The 18,219-nt window shown below is 36.0% G+C and overlaps 1 protein-coding gene across 2 annotated transcripts in view; it reads right to left on the bottom strand.

Moving 5' to 3' along the window:
- PRKN (parkin RBR E3 ubiquitin protein ligase) overlaps positions 1-18,219 on the bottom strand; it is a 767,705-nt gene that overhangs the window by 480,839 nt on the left and 268,647 nt on the right. For both annotated transcript variants that reach the window (XM_075748535.1, XM_075748536.1), the window contains exon 4: positions 634-752. In XM_075748535.1, coding sequence (XP_075604650.1) covers positions 634-752 — 119 coding nt within the window. The remainder of the gene's footprint in view (positions 1-633; positions 753-18,219) is intronic.

An 18,219-nucleotide genomic window follows, 5' to 3' on the forward strand; every position in this document is an offset into this window, starting at 1 on the left:
AAGGAACATAACAATTCCAAACCAGATGGCACAGATACGAAAGTCATTATTTCCAAAAGTCGGCATGCCGAAGGAAGCCACTGAGTGTAGCAAAGGACACATGTTGTGTGTTGTCAATGCAATACACAAGGTTCAAACTCATCTAGTGATAACAGCAATGTCTTTCAGCAGCACTGATTGCGTGTATTCAAGCTAAATAGAATGCTGTCTGTGTTTTTATCCATCCTGAATATGATACCATTGGAAATGTACATTAATGACAACTTCTCTTGTATTCTGGGGCCTTAACAACTGCTCCAAGCTTTGTATAAGCATCTATAATTCCAACTCTTTAGCATACCTGTAGTTGTATACATTGTGCATACTACCAGGTTAATCATTAGTCCTTAAAATATAATGCTAAGAATGTCTTTTGAGCTCTAGTCTGCAATGTGTTCCTTATGTGTGCTGCAAATAATGGACATAAGTGAAACGTTCACAAGCCTTTGAATTACTCTTCTCAGTTATAAACAGCAAGAAAAAAATTAAGTAGAAATACATATATACATAGCCACAGGTATGCAAATAGATAAAACTAGATATATCATTTCCATATTCTCCAAAACCTTCAAACAAACAAACAAACAAGCTTACCCTTGCCAATGTCAGTGTTCCTTGTTTACACACACTGCAGCGGACCCTCAGTTTCCCGGGTTTCACGTCTTGGCAGAAATTTTTGCAAAAAACATAAAAACTGTTGTAACTAGCTGCACCTGTTAGGACAAAAAAAAAAAAACACCAACAAACAGAAACATTTAATGTATATTGAAAATCAGTAACAAACTGTAATAACAGGCTTCTATTTGACTTTATAAATGATAAGTAAAAAAAAAATAGGTCTTTTCTTGCCTGGTCTAGTTCTTAACACTTTTCAGTAACTCAAACTTCTTGATCAATAGTCGTATGTGAACTACACCATATCTCCTAGAAAATGCATCCTGTCTTGAGTTTGAGCTTACCACTGATGAGCACTTGGCAAGTGATGTATGAGATTAATTACCCCAGCTCTCCATAATTTGCATCTTACTCCTAGTCTAAATTTGTCTAGTTGCCAGTTGTAGTGAGTTCAAATTGCATGAATATTTCCTTGGATGAAGTTTACAAGATTAGTTTGACTGATATCACAGCAAGAAAACAAATATTTAATTTAGCAAATTTAGTTTTATTCATGGAAGACTGGGAACCATTTCTTTATTCTTGCTGGCAGCGGTATAACCTAGCAAAGTTTGTAAACTGCTGCCAAGATATGAGGCCAAGTAAATTTTCAAGGAAAATGAAATGAAATGCATTCTGTTCTGTGAAACTATGGAACAGAAGATGATATGCAGAGACTTGTGTAAGCCTGGGGCAATGCTAATGAATTTCATTTCACATGCAATCCTGATCACTGTTTTGAGTAAACCCCTTTTTAGGATGGCCAGTGCTATTCCTTAGAAAATGACGGAAGATTCATAGTGTGGTTTTAATCCAGACTAGGCATCTCCAAGTTCAGAGACTCCAGCTTATTATCAGACATTGAACTGAGTCCAGAATAAAGTTTTTAACAGATTTTTCCCAAAGTCAAGAGGAATGGTTGTGGAGATTTGACCCGTTAAACAGTGGTGAACTAGAGAATTAGTAACAGTCCCCTGGAGATCCAAAGTTTTCCAACGTCGTCTTCCCCATTCTTCTACTTCTCCCTGCATTTATCAGCAATATATTTTTAATGCATATTTGAATCCTAACATGTTACAACAGTAAATATGATCTGGAATAATATTTTTAAACATGACTGACTTGCTTTATTTTTACATATCCATCACATGATAAAGGTCAGACCCTGTCTTCTGCCAGTGAAAATGCCTACCAATTTCATGGTACACCTATTCATAGGTGTCCTAACATACATGTGTAACTAGTTTCCACAACTCAGTTTCAGAGAACTATGTCATCCAAAAACCTTTTATCTAAGAAAATGTAGATGTCTTCAAAGAAGATGTACACTGATGAAAGAAGAAATTTTATAACACTTTTTCAAGTTTTCAGAAATGTAAGATACATAAGAGTACATCAATGATGTATCTAATACTAATTTTAGTCAACTGATCTATCAAGTGTTTTCATTATGCTTCCCTGGGGAATATTAATCACCATAGCAGTATATAAAACACAGCAGAATTTAAACTGAATTCAGTTTTTGTGGAAAATTAACACGCATGCATACATTCACAAACATACACATTTTTCTTATAGCTAAGTGCAACTCAAAAGGTTGAGAGTACACTTCTCAAATCAGTATTAAACACAGTTCTGAGATTAAAATAGTTCATCTAAAGATAAAAAAGCTTATGCTGAACTATTTAATATATAGTGCAATGTTGAGAGGTGAATCCAAACTAAATATGACAAAATTTTGGACATTTGGATCTCTACGCACTCATATTTTGCCTGAGGCTCCTAAGTCCTAGGACTGAGATCATGTGTGGGTTAGACTTGATTTGAGCTAGAATCCACAACAAAAATCTAAACTACAGTATTGCTAAATGAGGAGGAGTACACTTGCAAATGATGGAATTTCAATTTTGGCAGTTCCTCTATGCAGGATCAGCAGGTGAATTGGTAAAACAAAAGGGCAATACCTTTAGCACAATTCAAAGGAAATATACTACATGACTTAAGGAAGAGAGAATGCTACTGCTAAGAGAGGCCCACAATAAACAAGATGATTTCGGCAACTTATTCCTGACTCAGTCTCAAGTGCAGGAAGGGAGACCAGAGCCCTTTGCTTGTTTTGGTATTACCGGTCCTCTCCCATGGCTCTGATTTCTTATATGGGGAGTGTAAAGAGACTGATGAGACTGCTGCTTCTACTCCCATGTAGAAGCACTCATCCTGAGTAGATCTGTGATGCCACTACTCACTGTCCTAATTCGGTCCTACTCTCCAGCAGGACTCCTGCCACGACTATAATGAAACTCTTCCAATCAAATAGAACGATCTTATCGAGTACATGAGCCCTTATAGAATAAAATATTTTGTTAATTGGGCTGATGCTTTTCCTGATCCAGTCCTCCACTCCCTTGTGTCCCTTTCTCATATTTTATACCAAGTTTATTTCAAGCAGTAAACTACTTGAGGCAGGAATCATGCTTTCTGCCTGCTTTGAGTTCTAAGCTCATTCCATCTGGACCCAAAGATAAAATTATATTATTGATAATACTCTGCAAAATATTCACAGGATAGTATGACATAAATCAGCATGACTGAATACTGCAGTACAAAATAGCAGTCATAGGAGAGGCCTAAAATGAGACGTATTGCTGATTTACTATAGAGGATAAATCTTATGCATTAGCTTGATATTTACTCCGTGCAAAAATAGACTACGTTAGCTCAATATTCATTTTTCTTAGCACTTTCCATTTTTTTTTTCTTTTTTCATGAATATAAAAAGTACCTCCAAACACATCCTCTATGCACAAATTTGAAACACAAGAAACAAATTTATAATATAATGAGTTGGAGCAGTTAAGCAGCACAGATCTATCCAGAGACCCAGAATAACTTTTGAAATGTCTGCTATAGCAAGGCTGCTAGAAAGGCACAAAACAACAAGACGGATCTGCTGATTTTAGGAAGAAAGTGTAAATGGAGATTTTCAGCAATCCATTCACGGTTTTATGCAGATGTGCAGATCTCAGTCACACAAAATGCAGTTACATCATTAGGTGTATGTCCTGAGAAGCATCACCAGGAGTAACGAAGACTGAATTAAAAACGCAAATGCTAAAAGTCAGCATACAGTACAATACTGATGGCCAGCATTAAACCCTTTACTTCTAATGTCACTGTGCATTTTAGCATGGTCCCTGGCTGCAACTGCATCCTCTTGAATCCCTTTTCAGAGGGGAACTGAAAGAAACAGGAACAAAGAAATCTGCTTTATGCACCAGCTCTGATGTAGCAATATTAATAAGAATTGTAATTATGGCACTGTGCCAGTAATCTCTAAAGTTGCTGCAGCACCAACCTTAGAACCTCATCTTTCCTCATTCAATTATGGTCTATAAGTTTTCATAAAGCTTTCCATTACTAATTTATAATACTAGCACTCAGCAAGAATGTGCAGACACAGCAAATTACAAGTTAAAAAAAAAATGGAAGTCCTTTCATAAATGCTGATTCTGATACTGAATATGGGCATGAACACCATAAATAAATAAAATAAATTATAGCTACTAGTCTTCTTTGCAGTTACATACATTGGTGGGTGGAGGAAGACTAAGGGAAAAACAAATGTTCTGTATCTGCAGTTATTCTTTTCTGAGAAGGTAAAGTCACAGCAATGTCAATTTTCAGGTCCGTATTCCAAATATTTCATTATGGGTCAAAGGCTAGTCTCTTTTGACCATCAACAATTCATCTGTTGGTCTGAACACTCTTTTCTAGCTTTTCCACACCAGCTGGTACATCAGTATGTCTGTTGAGAAGCCATTTACTTTAAGTCTCTTTACTTTGAGTAAGATTACTCTTATCCTTAAAGATGGTGCAACAAGGATCTGTCATTTTGTTGACAAGTATTTTACGTTAATTTATTGCAAACTGAAAAAGATTCCACCAGAAAGTTAACCTTACAAACTTGAGTTTCTCAGAAGTCCAAAAGCATTTTTCAGCACACGATCATAGGCTAACTTTTTAAGAAGCCATCTCCAATATGTCAAGCTTTAGATAAATCTGACTTGGAAAAAAAAAAAAAAGTCTTTCATTTTATTCACATGTGATAAATTAGCAGCCAAATGAGTCATTTCCATCTGCATTGCTGAATTCCTATCATAACTTGTTTCAATATAGCAAAACTCACTTAATGCACAACTGCCTGGCTATACTGCCTTAACTGCCCTTTGCACAACTGCCCTAACTCCCTCTACCTTAACTGCGAGAACACTTACAGGACTGAATCTTTCAGGGAAAGTGTAAGGCAATGTCTCCTGTCTGGAGTCCCAAGAAATGCCTCTCCCATCTGCAGTCATAGAGAATTCACAACCTCTTTCCTCAGGTTATCTGTTCTAGTACTTCAATATCTTTATCTTTGAGAAGATATCCCTTATTTTTAGCTTAATTTTCTGTGCTGAAATTTAACAGTTACATCCTCTACTTTCCACCAAAGTTATGGAAACCAATTTATTTTCTTTCTCTTTGCAATAGGTTTTTATATTGTTTTTCTATTTCATGGGCTAGTCAAGCCCAATATGGTCATTCCTTTCTTATATGTGATACTCTCTAGAGCTCTAAATATTTTTCTTGGACTTTTCTTTAAATAGTGTTAGGCACAGCTCCCTAAACGTGACATAATTTTCCAGCTGAAGTCTTTCTAATGCTGAGCACCATAGGGTTCTTTTTTTCTTCTTCTTTTTTTTTTTTTTTTGTTTTTTGTTTGTCTGTTTTGGGTTTTTTTTTTGTTAAGACATCTTGAAGGTTATACTTCTGTTTATCTGTTCCTGTATAATATTTTGCTTAACATTTTGGGCATAACTTAATTGGTTCCTGTTCAGTCTATGATCTAAAACGAACCTCCAAAGCCTTATCTGTTCCACCTGTTGTAACTCATTCTGTATTTGTGTTGCTGAATACTGCCAGCCAAGTGCAATACCCTGTGCTGGACCCTTCTGAACAGTGTGGTGTTTCTTTCCAGACTATATTTCCAATTTGTTATGATCACTTTACATTCTCAGGCTATCATCCACTTTACCCACAGTCCCTCCTAGCTTTGTGATGTCTACAGATTTAATAAGCATTGTGCCTCTTCCATCCTCCTTTTCATTAATGAGAATATTGATTAATATCAGATATAGGGCAGACCCATTCAATATATCGCTCCATTTTGATGATGAACTACTAATAACTACTCCCCAGCCACAGATGTGTAGATAAGTTCACAGCAACCCTACTGTATTTTTATCTATATCTGGACCCCAGTGGGCTAACAACAGTATCATGCTAAATTGTCAAAAACCTTACAAAGGTGAGCATGTGATATCTACTGCTTTCTTCTCTCCACAGTTCAACATGATCTGGTTTTTTGATAAATCCATGCTGGGTGTTACTCTTTTTCTTGGATTCTTTCAGTTGCTTCCAAGTGTTAGATTTTTCCTCCAATAATTTTCAGGAACTTCAAGTAAGCTTTTAGGTTTAAAATTCCTAGACTTTTCCATTACTTTTTAAAAATGTCACCTCCATTATTCCTACATATTATTTATTTTCTGTGAGTTCTAGAAGTTATTTCAATCGTTCTGAGATTTCATTCAATAAGGAGGACATTTACTTTGAAAGAATACAAATTATACTAATGTCTCTTAAAGCAAATTTAGAATTATCCATGTGGGAGCAAGCAGAAAATGAGTCTGAGCTGTTCCAGGTTTTTTCTTGTTTTGTTTTTTCTTCTGTTTTTAAAGTACAAGCAATACCTAGTGCTGACATTTTCCTAACAAAATTTCCTAACAAAAATTGCAGCAAAATGTGAAGCAAAAAACTAATTGATCAAGAATGGCTACTGAAGGTTCCAAGACCTTCCAGAATTCAAAGCAGAAGTATGGCTAACCTACTAAGATAACTCTGATAATGAGATAAGTTACAGCCTCAGATCATGCTACAGTGTTAGAAATAAATTATTTCAATTTTTATTATCTTTCTATATTAACCATCAAATAACATGACAGAAGAGATAGAGTAACATATTAATCTAAATTCATCACATCTCCTTTCTAATACCCAGAAATAATGTCTCAAAAAAACTGAGTTTAAGCCGTATGTAAACTGAATTGCTCAAACTAAAAGTCATCAGAGGTAGGGTTAAGGATCAATTTTTAAAGTTTAATTTCCTTCAGTGCTGGGGGACAGCATCCCTGTCACTCAGGAATGCAAGGTAAGTCAAGAAAAACAACGGCGATAATTTTTCTCTAGTATATTTTGTACTGAATGCACTTCTATGGATACGTAACAGTTCCTTAAATACATGAAAAATGAGCTAGAATCATAATGAATACTATTTAGTTAACATGGTGTCGTGGTGCTGATTGATTGCCATTTTTTCTACCAATGTTCTCATTCAAGTGAAGCTTGCAATTGCTGGAGAAACTTAATGGCTTCCCACTCGGAAATACTGAAAGTGTGTCTGAGGGCAATACTACAGTAGGGATATGTGAGAAAGATAACTGGAAAAGCGTTGGAGCAAGACAAAGTATCAGGAGACACAGACTGTAACCCCCTGTCCATAAGCTCCTCTGTAAGCATTGTTCCCTGTCATCTCCACCTCAGGCTTAGTTATCTGTGTTCAAGAGTGTCTCAGGTCTAGGGCCCACCATCATAACCTTGGCTCAGCCTTCTAAGGAAATGATCAAGTCATGAGAAAGAGCTGTGAGAAAGTCCGTAGAAGGATAAAATTAAAATGTCAGACAGAAAGAGTTGTGGACATGGAGTCACTAGGTCAAGGATTCAAGGGGAAAACTATCAAAACGGATAGTTATAAAATCCCAAAGGAAAATCTGAGGGGGTTGTTTGATCTGACACTGTATGTTGAGAGCTCACAGTAATGATCCAAGATACACAGATGACAGGTTTCATGTATTCTCATTGGTCTCCATTAAAATTTTTCTCAATGTTTTTGCTATTAATTCAGATTCTGCTTTTCTCTTCAGTGTATTTTCTGTATTAGCTATTTGTTGGCGTAGATCTTCAGATTAGCCATAGAAAAAAAGACATGAGGACGGTTTGAATAAGCCACACTGCAGGTTGTATATGATCAGACCTAGTGCTTCCTTCTGTTTGGTTTTAGAGAAATATACAATAAAGTACCCAAACTTGAATATCAGAAGTCTGAGATGATAGAATTTTCTAGTTAAAAAGCAGGAGTGGGTCTGACAGACAAAATCGGTTGTTGCACTTTCAAAAGCAATTAATTGATCATTTTATACCTCCAACATCTCCAGTAACTTTTAAACAATGTACATTTAACAAGGACCAGGCTAGTATGTATGGCTAATATGTATAAATATATCTGTACTTGTACATATGTGAATTATACATATATATGTATAATGTAAATGTATGAGGTACACATTTTGTTGGTGTGTAACTTTAAAAAGTTTAATACTAATACAGGAAACAATCTTTATTTTGAAGTTTTCACTTTCAAGTATTATCACATAAAGCTATTTACTACAGGCTAGTTTTAATAAAATGCTTGGTGGTTTTCTCTATCGAGTTCATTTAATTATGTTGCTTTTACTGGCCAAAAAAATTTATGAAGATGCAAAAAGCTGCCCATTTATGATCTATGTCGGGACCTCTCTTCTCATCCCAATGAGACAACCTCTCTCTTTTCTTCCTCTTCAAAGCTAATTTACCCACAAATATGTCATCTCAAAAAGTATTAAAACTGTTCTCTCCCTTTAGTGTTTTATATAAAAAGAGAAAGTAAAGTAGCTTTCTCTGATGTGAATCCCAGTGTTTTGTACTGTCTCCCCATTTAAATTTTAAGCTCCTTAGGACCCGAATTACCTCCTTTTTTCTGTGTTGTTAATGATGAACATGCTGTGTGAGCTTTATACATGTTAGTGATAGCACAGACCAATTATATTGATATGCATGACTAGTTAATCAGAAAACATTAGTCATAATGACTATAGACCTGATGCTGAAATCTCTAATCAGTCAAAACACCCATTATCGTCCATATGACTGTTTAAGTGAATAAAATCTGAATAGGGATATTAGGAGCTAACCTACTGTTTTCATTTGAACTGCATTTTCATATAGCTGATAATGATTACTGAGCCTTGGCTTTATATCCGCTCTTTAAAAGAGGACACAGCTACAGGAAGTCTTTCAACAGACTGAAAAGTATGTAAAGGTAACAGTGTTTCAGATTCCATTATATTTACATTTTGACTAGTCTGATTTGTAAATGTAGCCTGACTGTCAGAGATGTCGCAGACCATTTTAGCAGTTTGCACCCACGTAATGGAAAATACATAGTTAGAAGTGTAAAAAAAAAAAAAAAAAAAAAAAGGAAAAGTATTTTTCCAACTGTCTTCACTTTAAGGACTTTGCTTGATTCAACACAGTAGGAGAAAAAACATCTGCAGTATAAGCCTAGTAGTCTCAAAGTAGTGAAAATTTCTACATAAAGCTAAATTTAAAAAAATGTGTGGAGGTTGCACTTCTTCACCTAAGAAAATGACTTTAAAGATCTCATTCACTTTCCAAAAATTAAACTGATATGCTCTGCCTCTAATCTTTTCTTTTTTAACTGCCTGTCTTTACCTGCAAAGATTTCACAGAGCACATAGCTTTCCTCCCCAGACACATATATGCAGATGCACACATTTATAAAACATTTCTACCTGTTGATGACAATACTTATTCTTTACGATGCCTATCTAATTTAGACCATGAGAATGGCATTTATTTGACAGCTAGATTCATCTAAACTGGTGCTATATTCTAGTGAGAAAAATGGGCACTTTTATGGTTTGATTCAATTCATCCTAAAGTAGATATAAAAAGATATAAATATGTCAGATAAATTGTACTTAAAAGGGTCTGTTTCTCTCTGTTGTGGGGATTTAGGACTACTAGGTCTGGTAGAGATATGTACATTGCAAACCTCTAAAATTAGGTGAGATGAATCCCACTTGGTGATGCTGTACACAAGAACTCATGACAAACAGCTGCGGGATTTTGCGGTATGGATAACAACATTAAATAGCCTAAACCTTAAAAAAACAATTCCTTTTCCTGAGACTCAAATATTTGCAGAAAGTCTAGGGATCACAGGCAATTCAAGTATATGGAAGACACAGCTATTTAGAAAAAAGAAATGGACTTGTCACTGTAACAAGGACTACAAATGAAAGTTAGAGAGGATATTAAGAGTTGGAATTTGGCTGAAAAGGCTGTAATGCCTAGGGAAGAGGTAGAATATCGGAAGTACTTGACAAAGACAACAGGGAGACATTTACCTGTTTACTTCCTTCCTTCTCAGTGAAAAATTTTTGTGTGAAAAAACACAGGACAGGAAAAAAATGGGACACTTTTATTAATTCAAAAAATGCAAAGAGAATAGTATTTGATCTATTTTAAATTTCTGGAATTTGGAATGGGGTAGGAAAAAAGTTTATTAGGCTTTCTCTTTCAATCTTTATCATGAAAGAATCTTCTGCTTCCCTTTTCTGAGTCCCAGAATCATTTAGTTTCACTTTCTTTCATATTTCACCCAAATTCTTCCTTCATTATCTTGTTACCCAGGTAACTTCTGTAATTACCATTCCCCCTTCTCATTTCCTTTCCTGACCTCTACATATGCTTCACCTTTCTCTTACTTCTCATAATATATTCTTCTCTCCTTCAGTTTGCACTCTGATTTTCAGACAAAGGAGCAAACTTCAACACTAAAGCTAGCATGGTTCGTATTAACAAGAAGGAGTGAAGGCAGCAAAAAGATGTGATGATTCTGCCAGAGAGCAAAACACAGGGAGGAAAAAAAAAAAAAAAAAGACAATTTCATGAGACTGCTGAAAGCTTGGCAAATTATACGTGGGAGACAAACAAATGATACCTTGTACATCAGCAAAGAGTTGAAGACTAAGGTATCAAAAGGTCTCCCTGAAAATGTACTCCTTGTGCATGGGGAAATAACTACGCACCAACCATAACATCCCCGCAAACCATCCTGAGCTGCTTTTTACCTCATTGAAGGGACTGAGTGGAGCGTGACCTGCAGCGATAACAACTGGCTGGAACTGGCCTATTTGTAGTTGCAGGCAGGGACTTCTGGGTTTAAGCCTAAGCACATAAGGGGAAGCAAAGCTGCTCCAGAAAACTAAGCACATTTCCTACCGTAGGCTTCAGTATGAGCAGCAGATCCAGTTGAGTACAATTGCAGCAAATAAACTAAGAAATGTTTACAAATTAAAAGCCAGTCGTACTGATCAGCTCCAGCACAGCTCTGGTGTCCTCCCTTTTGTCTAAATGGAATTTGAGAACGTGCACACTTGCTTGAGATTTCTGTACAGAGAGCAGCACGCTTAGGGAAATAGCTGTGACTGGACAGCTCGACACCCCAGAAATCTGGAACACTCAGGTGCCAGGCTGCAGCACAGCAGGGGAAGGACAGGGGAGCCAGGAGTCAACAGTGATGGTATGGCAAACAGCAGCCAGGATCTGGCCAACAGGGGCTCAGACCCACCGCACCTCAGCAGGGTGAGCAGGGCAGGTGCAGCGATGGCCACTCAGACCAGTGGTCACCAAGCAAGTCCATAAGGATGAGGCTGGTTCCAGGTCAGGCCAGGAAATCAAGTCAAGGTCAGGATCAAGAAGATATACATCCAGACACAGCATACCTAAAAATATAGCCCAGGGACGGAACACAGGTAAGGACCTGAGCTTAAATGCAGCTCCCTGGCCAGTGGGCCCCCTGAGCGTGGGTGAGGTGGAGATCTCTGAGCGCTTTCTCACACACAGCCCTTTCCACAGAAGTCTGATCCAAGGTTACACAACTGCCTCATTTCACAGCTGGCCTTTGACACAGTTAAACACCCAAGGAGGGAGAAGAAGTTGCAGAGCCTGTTGGTACCATCACACCAAGCATGCGATATCCCAGAAAATACATGTGTCATGTCCAACAAGAAACAATACTGACAGGTCATGGAAAGGGTAAAATATCATGAAATCATCAGCTTCTTAATTGAGAATGCACTACAGAACTTAGGAAAAGAATTAAAAGAAACTATATTTAAATTTATAGAATGGATGCCTGCATTTGCAAATTGAAGATGAGATTGTATCCACTTATTTATAGTTTCAAATATATGACATTTCACAAAGGTACTTCTGCATGGGAGATCATGCACAATTCAGGCAACCACCTTTTTGACAATACAGAACGTAAAATTCAAATTGTGCTCTCTTGGTTAGTTTGAAATTTTATTCCTAGTGTTAGTGTGCAATCACAGTATCTAATTAGATGTTTCTTTTGACTGAAAGTTGAAATAACAAGATACCTTCAGTCAAAATAATGGCTATTCCTACTGAGCTCCTACTCTGTATTAGCTCTCTACTTCCAGTGTCCAAAAAAACCTAGTTCTACTCAACTAATAGGTATAGGTAAGCTAATACATCAATAGTAACTACCAGTAACTATGAAAGGCAAGTAATGAGCAGCAACAACAGAATTGCCATTAGTTTTGTTCCACAGTCTGTTACTCTATTACAAAACTTTCTGGAAAAGTTAATTTTTCAGAGCACCCAGGGCATAAATAGTGAGGTCCCAAAGTTTATGGAAGATAATTAAGTTATTCAAGGTACTCAAACATTAAAAACTTCCTCAGCAATTTTTCAGTAGAAATTACATGGTTACTGAATAAAAAGGAAAATTCCCTTGTGGCCAAATAACTGGTTAAAACATAGGAAATAAAGGTCAGGAAGAAATGATCAGTTTTCTCAGTGCAGTCCCAAAAGGAAATTGTGCTAGGACTTGAGCATTCACAATCAGAAAAAGAGAAATGAACAGTGAAATGACAAAGTTTGTTGGTGATATGATTTTATTCAGGGTAGTAAGAATGAAGGCCAACTGGAAAAAATATTGAAGAATGCAGGATGCTGAGTGACTAATAAAAAAATGAAAAATGAAATTCATTGTAGATAAATGTAAGGTAATGTACATGGGAAAAATAATTTTACGCAAACAGTGATGGTCTTGACTAGTTATTACCACACAGAAACAAGATCTTGGGGTTATAATAGACAGTTCTATGAAAATGTCAGCTCAGTGCTCGGTAGCAATCAAAAAAGTAAATTGAATGCTAGGAATTATTAAGAGAGGAATAGAGAGGAAAAAAACCCCAGCAAACAAAACAGAAAACAGTGCTGTACAAATGCTGTAAAAATCCGTTATGTGCTCCATTTTCAACAGCATGTGCAACTCCACCCTTTCCATCTCAGAGCAGGACATGGTAGAAATGAAAACATACAAAAAAAAGAGGGAATGGATAATCAATAGTATCCATGCCACAATCACTTAAACAGACCATGACTTTTTGGCCCCAAAACCTGACAGTTAAATGGGAATATCATAGAGGTCTACAAAATCATAAGGGGCATAGTGACCAAGAGTGGGACAGCATCCTGGAAAATATCATTACCAGACTGATTTATACAAGTTACTGGCAGAAGCTATGGACTGCCAATAGGATACTATTCTAAATGACTCTTTGATCTGAGCTGGTGTAGCTACTGTCATATTTCATGTGAGAAACAGATGAAAGTAATGTTACTACATTTCATTGTGCTGCTGTATCCCTTCAGAAAGACTGTAGCTTAATTGTGGTGGTCCAACCTATTTTGATCTCCAGGCTGCAATGAGAAAGACTCAGGATGGTCCTGCTTCAGCACAGTCCTGCTTCTGTCCAACCCAGACCATTGTCTTTTTGCAATTCTTAGGAGTTTAAACTACTAGATTAGAAATCTTTATGCATTTTCTTTGAACTTCCTTGACTATTTTCGAATTTCAAGATGTCATCTTAAGCATTAAAAATTGTGTTCTGCACCGCACCTTAATTTTCTGAAGAACGTTTCTCCCACAGTAATAATCTTTAAAGTACTAAGTATCTTCATGTTGATTACAAAATGATCATAACTTGTACAACAATGTTGTTTGTTTAAAAAGTGCTCTTCATTTTCTGTTCTTTTGCTAATGCTTTCAGTCTTTTTACTAGTTCTGATCCCTTGAGCATTCAAAAGAATAAGATCTGTCCAGTTGTTTTTAATTTTTTGTTTCTTTTACTTTTCTAAAGATTGCTTTTATAAAGAAATATTATTATTTTGAATACTTTTTGATATTCAGAGACATTTTCAAAGACATTCCACCTGATGTAAAGAAACATATACCAAATAAACTGGTAGCAATGGCCAATTGTGATGACTGAGCATACAGAACATCAGCAATTTTGCAACAACTTAGTATTCCACATGCACCTTCTCAGGTTCAAAAGCATTACCGAAAAATGTCTTATCCTTCAGCAATAGTAAGAAAAGATGTGAATTAACACTTTGTTTAAGTTACATACATTTATATTAATTGATGCTTCCACTGCCCTATGTCTGTTCTCAGCAGAAATGAGAAAAACTTTGGAAGAGCTGTTACCTCTGGGAATACTTGAGAAATCCATGTCTCGTCCTCAGCTGCCCAACAGATGCCACATGGTTAGGAAAATGCTAATGGTGCTCTGCCCAGGAGTCAGCTGGTACAGACCATTGGCAGATCAGGTCCATGACAGTTAAACACCAATATTCACTAGCTGTACTAGCTGTAGATTCCTTTTCAGGTTTGCAATAAATTCATTGAACTGAACATTGAGTTTTGACTCATTTTCTGCCATTTTTTTAACAAAAACAATGACAGCAGGGAAATGGGAGCAGCAGGAGAAAGGGAAAAGGAAGACACGGAATAGAAACCTAGTGGGGAAACAACATTGCATAGATAAAAAATTGCAATGAAAAGCTTTTTAAAACAATTATATTAAGTGAACAAAATTAAAATATTGAAGTCACACATGTGAAGACATACTGCCAGGAAAAACAGAGGGCAGAAAACGTCATCGATGGATATGGATCTAGGAAATGTTTTGAGACAGTAGCAGTAGCGGGAGTACAATAAACAGAGGAAGTTGCTAGTCAAATCAGCTCCTTCCACAACATAGAATCAGACAGCAGCACTGTGATTTGCTGATTTCGAACAACATGACAGACAAACAGGCATACTATCAAAGAGATATTTTGCATAAGCAGAGAAGCTGAGTGTTGGAGATGAGAGCCAGAGACTCGATCAAAGAGGTATAAAAATCGTAGAGGAAATTAACGATGAAGAAATCACTTACATTTTAACTCTGAAAAAAAGGCTCAAAATAAAGGAAGGATGATGAGCGACAGGAATATTCTCCCTGACAGGATATATAAAGCTAAATTGCTGTATTATATCAGAGATGAGCTACAAAAAGATAAGGGCTGGACCAGAAGAATGTATAAGAAAGAACACGCAGAAGTATTGTCAGTTTTCAAAAAGGATGCCACACTGTATTGATTAAAAAGTGAAAGAAGGTGTTTGTCATTTCATAAGGGCTATTGTATACTAGATGATAGTAGTGTGCGGGTTTGACCAGAGCGATCATGATAAATAATATGTTACAAATTTACCTGCCTTTGATGAGCTAAAAATTAAATCAAAGAGCTTGAGCTCTTTGAGTAAGAAATGCTTTCATCTTAATCATCCATCTCATTCATAGGTGTATATATATATATTTAGTAAGAATGACGGTACACCTTATTTGCAGCAAAATGGTGAAAAGCTAAGAAGTATGTCACTCTGTATAGGGACTATATGGGTAGCTACACTGCAAAGGAGCTCCAAGTTTAAATGCAATCATCTTACTTTCACAAAATAGAAATCAAATTTTTACCACAAGAGAAATAACATAAAGTAAGTTTATACATAGCATCAAGACATAGAACATTTCAGCATAATCAAAGAACTTTATTGGGAGTGGCCCTACTGAAACTTCATGTTAGCAATAAGATACTTCAACACAAATATTAAAATAAACATAATGGACAGTAACTTCAACCTAAGTTACTCCTCACCAACGCCCTTCCACTTTAAAAAATCAGCATCTGTAAAGCACTTTCGCTACCTGTAAAAATTGATACTGATAGAGACTAGAAAGACCTCTGAGATTTGAAAATCTCAAAATAATCCAAACTCCCAACCTAGACATGTAACAAGAATCTCAGTTTTCCAAACCATATTATTAGTAAAGAACAGATGTTTTTCATGGATAAGATGTATATATGGAATTTATGAATGCAAAGACTTGCACACTCACAACTGCAAGCAAAATTTCTTGGATGTATTTAGAGAGTGATAATCTCTTATCAAACAGATCAAATGGACATTTCTGTAGATGGAAATAAGAGAAATTTATGTTTCAAAGTTATATTGAAAGCTAGAATTTAGAGGAACTTCTGTTTTCCCTCTTCACCAATCTCTTGCATCAGAGACTGAGTGACAACCATCAGAAAAAGTGGACAACAGTACAGTTGATTAGCAGAGCAAAGATACTGCGGTTACAGACACACACGCATTTACACTCATATAAACTTAAGTGTTTAAAATTTAACACAGAGCTTTTTAAAATATTAAATAAACATATATCAAGTGACATTTATCAACTATAGAAAAAGGAAAATCATTGTATAAATTATACATTATAAATCCCATTATTCAAAACTTAACAACAAAGCTATAAAAAGGAATTAGAATGCAACTTGCATTAAAGAGAGTTCCACCAACATTGTATCTATTCCTTAAAATTGTCTTACAGTTACTTCCACACATACATACTCTCTTAGAAGAGGTTCAGCTCCAAATACTATGCAGATTTTCAGAAATTTTCATTTTAAAACATGATCTTCTAACTTGTGATATATTTATAAATCAGTAAAAATATCATAATATAGGGCTGCAGAACCTATTGCAGACCTCAGAAAATACTCCAATTCACCCTTAGTAAAAGAAACCCATAGTTACTGACAGGCTACAATGCAGGAGAGAAGAATGACAAATATTTGGAAACCACATTATGGAAGATGCTATAAGCTTTTAATAAAATGTTACCGATAGTATACACTAGTCAGTTAACTGCTGACCAAAAGAGGGGCACAAATATCTTTGGAAAAATATTTGAGATACACCTTGTATAAATATTAATAATAGATACACCTTAGTATGAGATAATCCTAAGTAACACTCCAGAAACTATGAATGGGATTGCAAGATGGATGTTTACTCTAAAAATTGGGGATGAAGCCCAGCAGGAATTGAGCATATAACCAAACAGCTAATCCATTCCCCTACCACAATGTCCATTTTTTTCAATCCCAATATTGAGGGACAAGCTGAATAACTTGTTTGTCAAGGCTTTCATGTTTTGTTGACCAAGAGAGAGTCCCTAGCCTGACTTACTGAGCATACAAGAAATAGCATTATTTCCTTATAAACTAAAAGAAAATGAGAGACAACTTGTCTCTTTGCATATCATCCCTGTTCGGAAGCCACTCTAATCCTCTCTGCCTCCTTCCAGCTTCAGTGGATGTGCTGCAGGTTCAGTATGGTTTCAGGGATTTCCACTAGTGATACAGAGGCACAAACAGAAATGGCATTATCAGTTACACAGACGGTAGTATAAATCTGTGCACCCAACACTCAGCATGGATCTTCAGAAGGTGTGGAGATAACTGACAAATCCACACTACCAAATGTTATAATAATATTTCTATTTGTAACTGGTGCTCTACTTAAGGCAAGAGTGCTCCCAAGTCAAAGCTATTCTTTTTTAGTTATACTGTATAAAACCATTGTGTATTTAAATAAAGAAAAATATGACAAGTAACTGCTTATCTGACTCACAACTACTGCTAACCCTGCATGTTCTTTCCTTTTCCTTAACAAGCAATACATCATTATTCTAGCAGAAAAATAAATGATTGGTGAAAACAGGACTATCCATTAATGTACTAAATAACTTGCCAGTGCTTTTATTCTAACAAGTATTTCAGCCTGTTACAAAATGTTGCACAATATCAGTGTACCACAGAAGCTGCCTTTTCGATTGATCTGTGGAATTCCTTTTCATTCTCAATGATGTCCTGTGTGTCAGGCTCTTCACTCTGAAGCTCCCACAGAACTAGAATTTTAAAGACAATTTACTTCTCTTAGAGATAACAGGGAGCAGGAAAATGGCTCGGGAAAGATGCATCTATAACTCAGTTTGTAAAACATTTTTCACTATAGAGAAAATACCGGTACTAATACTTTAAAACTGAACTATTCAGTTTACAAGCTCACTATTTAATGCCATTCATAACTTATTAAAAATAGTATTTTGAGGAAGATCCTTATCTGCTTCTGAAGAAGTGACAAGATTTCTATTAGCTGACAATCTTTCTTAAAGACTTGTCCAGAAACATGGAAATCATTGTGTAAAAATGGCACTTTACCATACCATATTGACATAACATAATGATATGGTCATTGCATCACTTTCATATACTGTAATTCCAGGACAATGATGTTGTGAAGAGTATGAATGG

The sequence above is a fragment of the Balearica regulorum genome, chromosome 3 (genome assembly GCF_011004875.1).
Source record: "Balearica regulorum gibbericeps isolate bBalReg1 chromosome 3, bBalReg1.pri, whole genome shotgun sequence".
NCBI classification, from domain to species: domain Eukaryota; kingdom Metazoa; phylum Chordata; class Aves; order Gruiformes; family Gruidae; genus Balearica; species Balearica regulorum.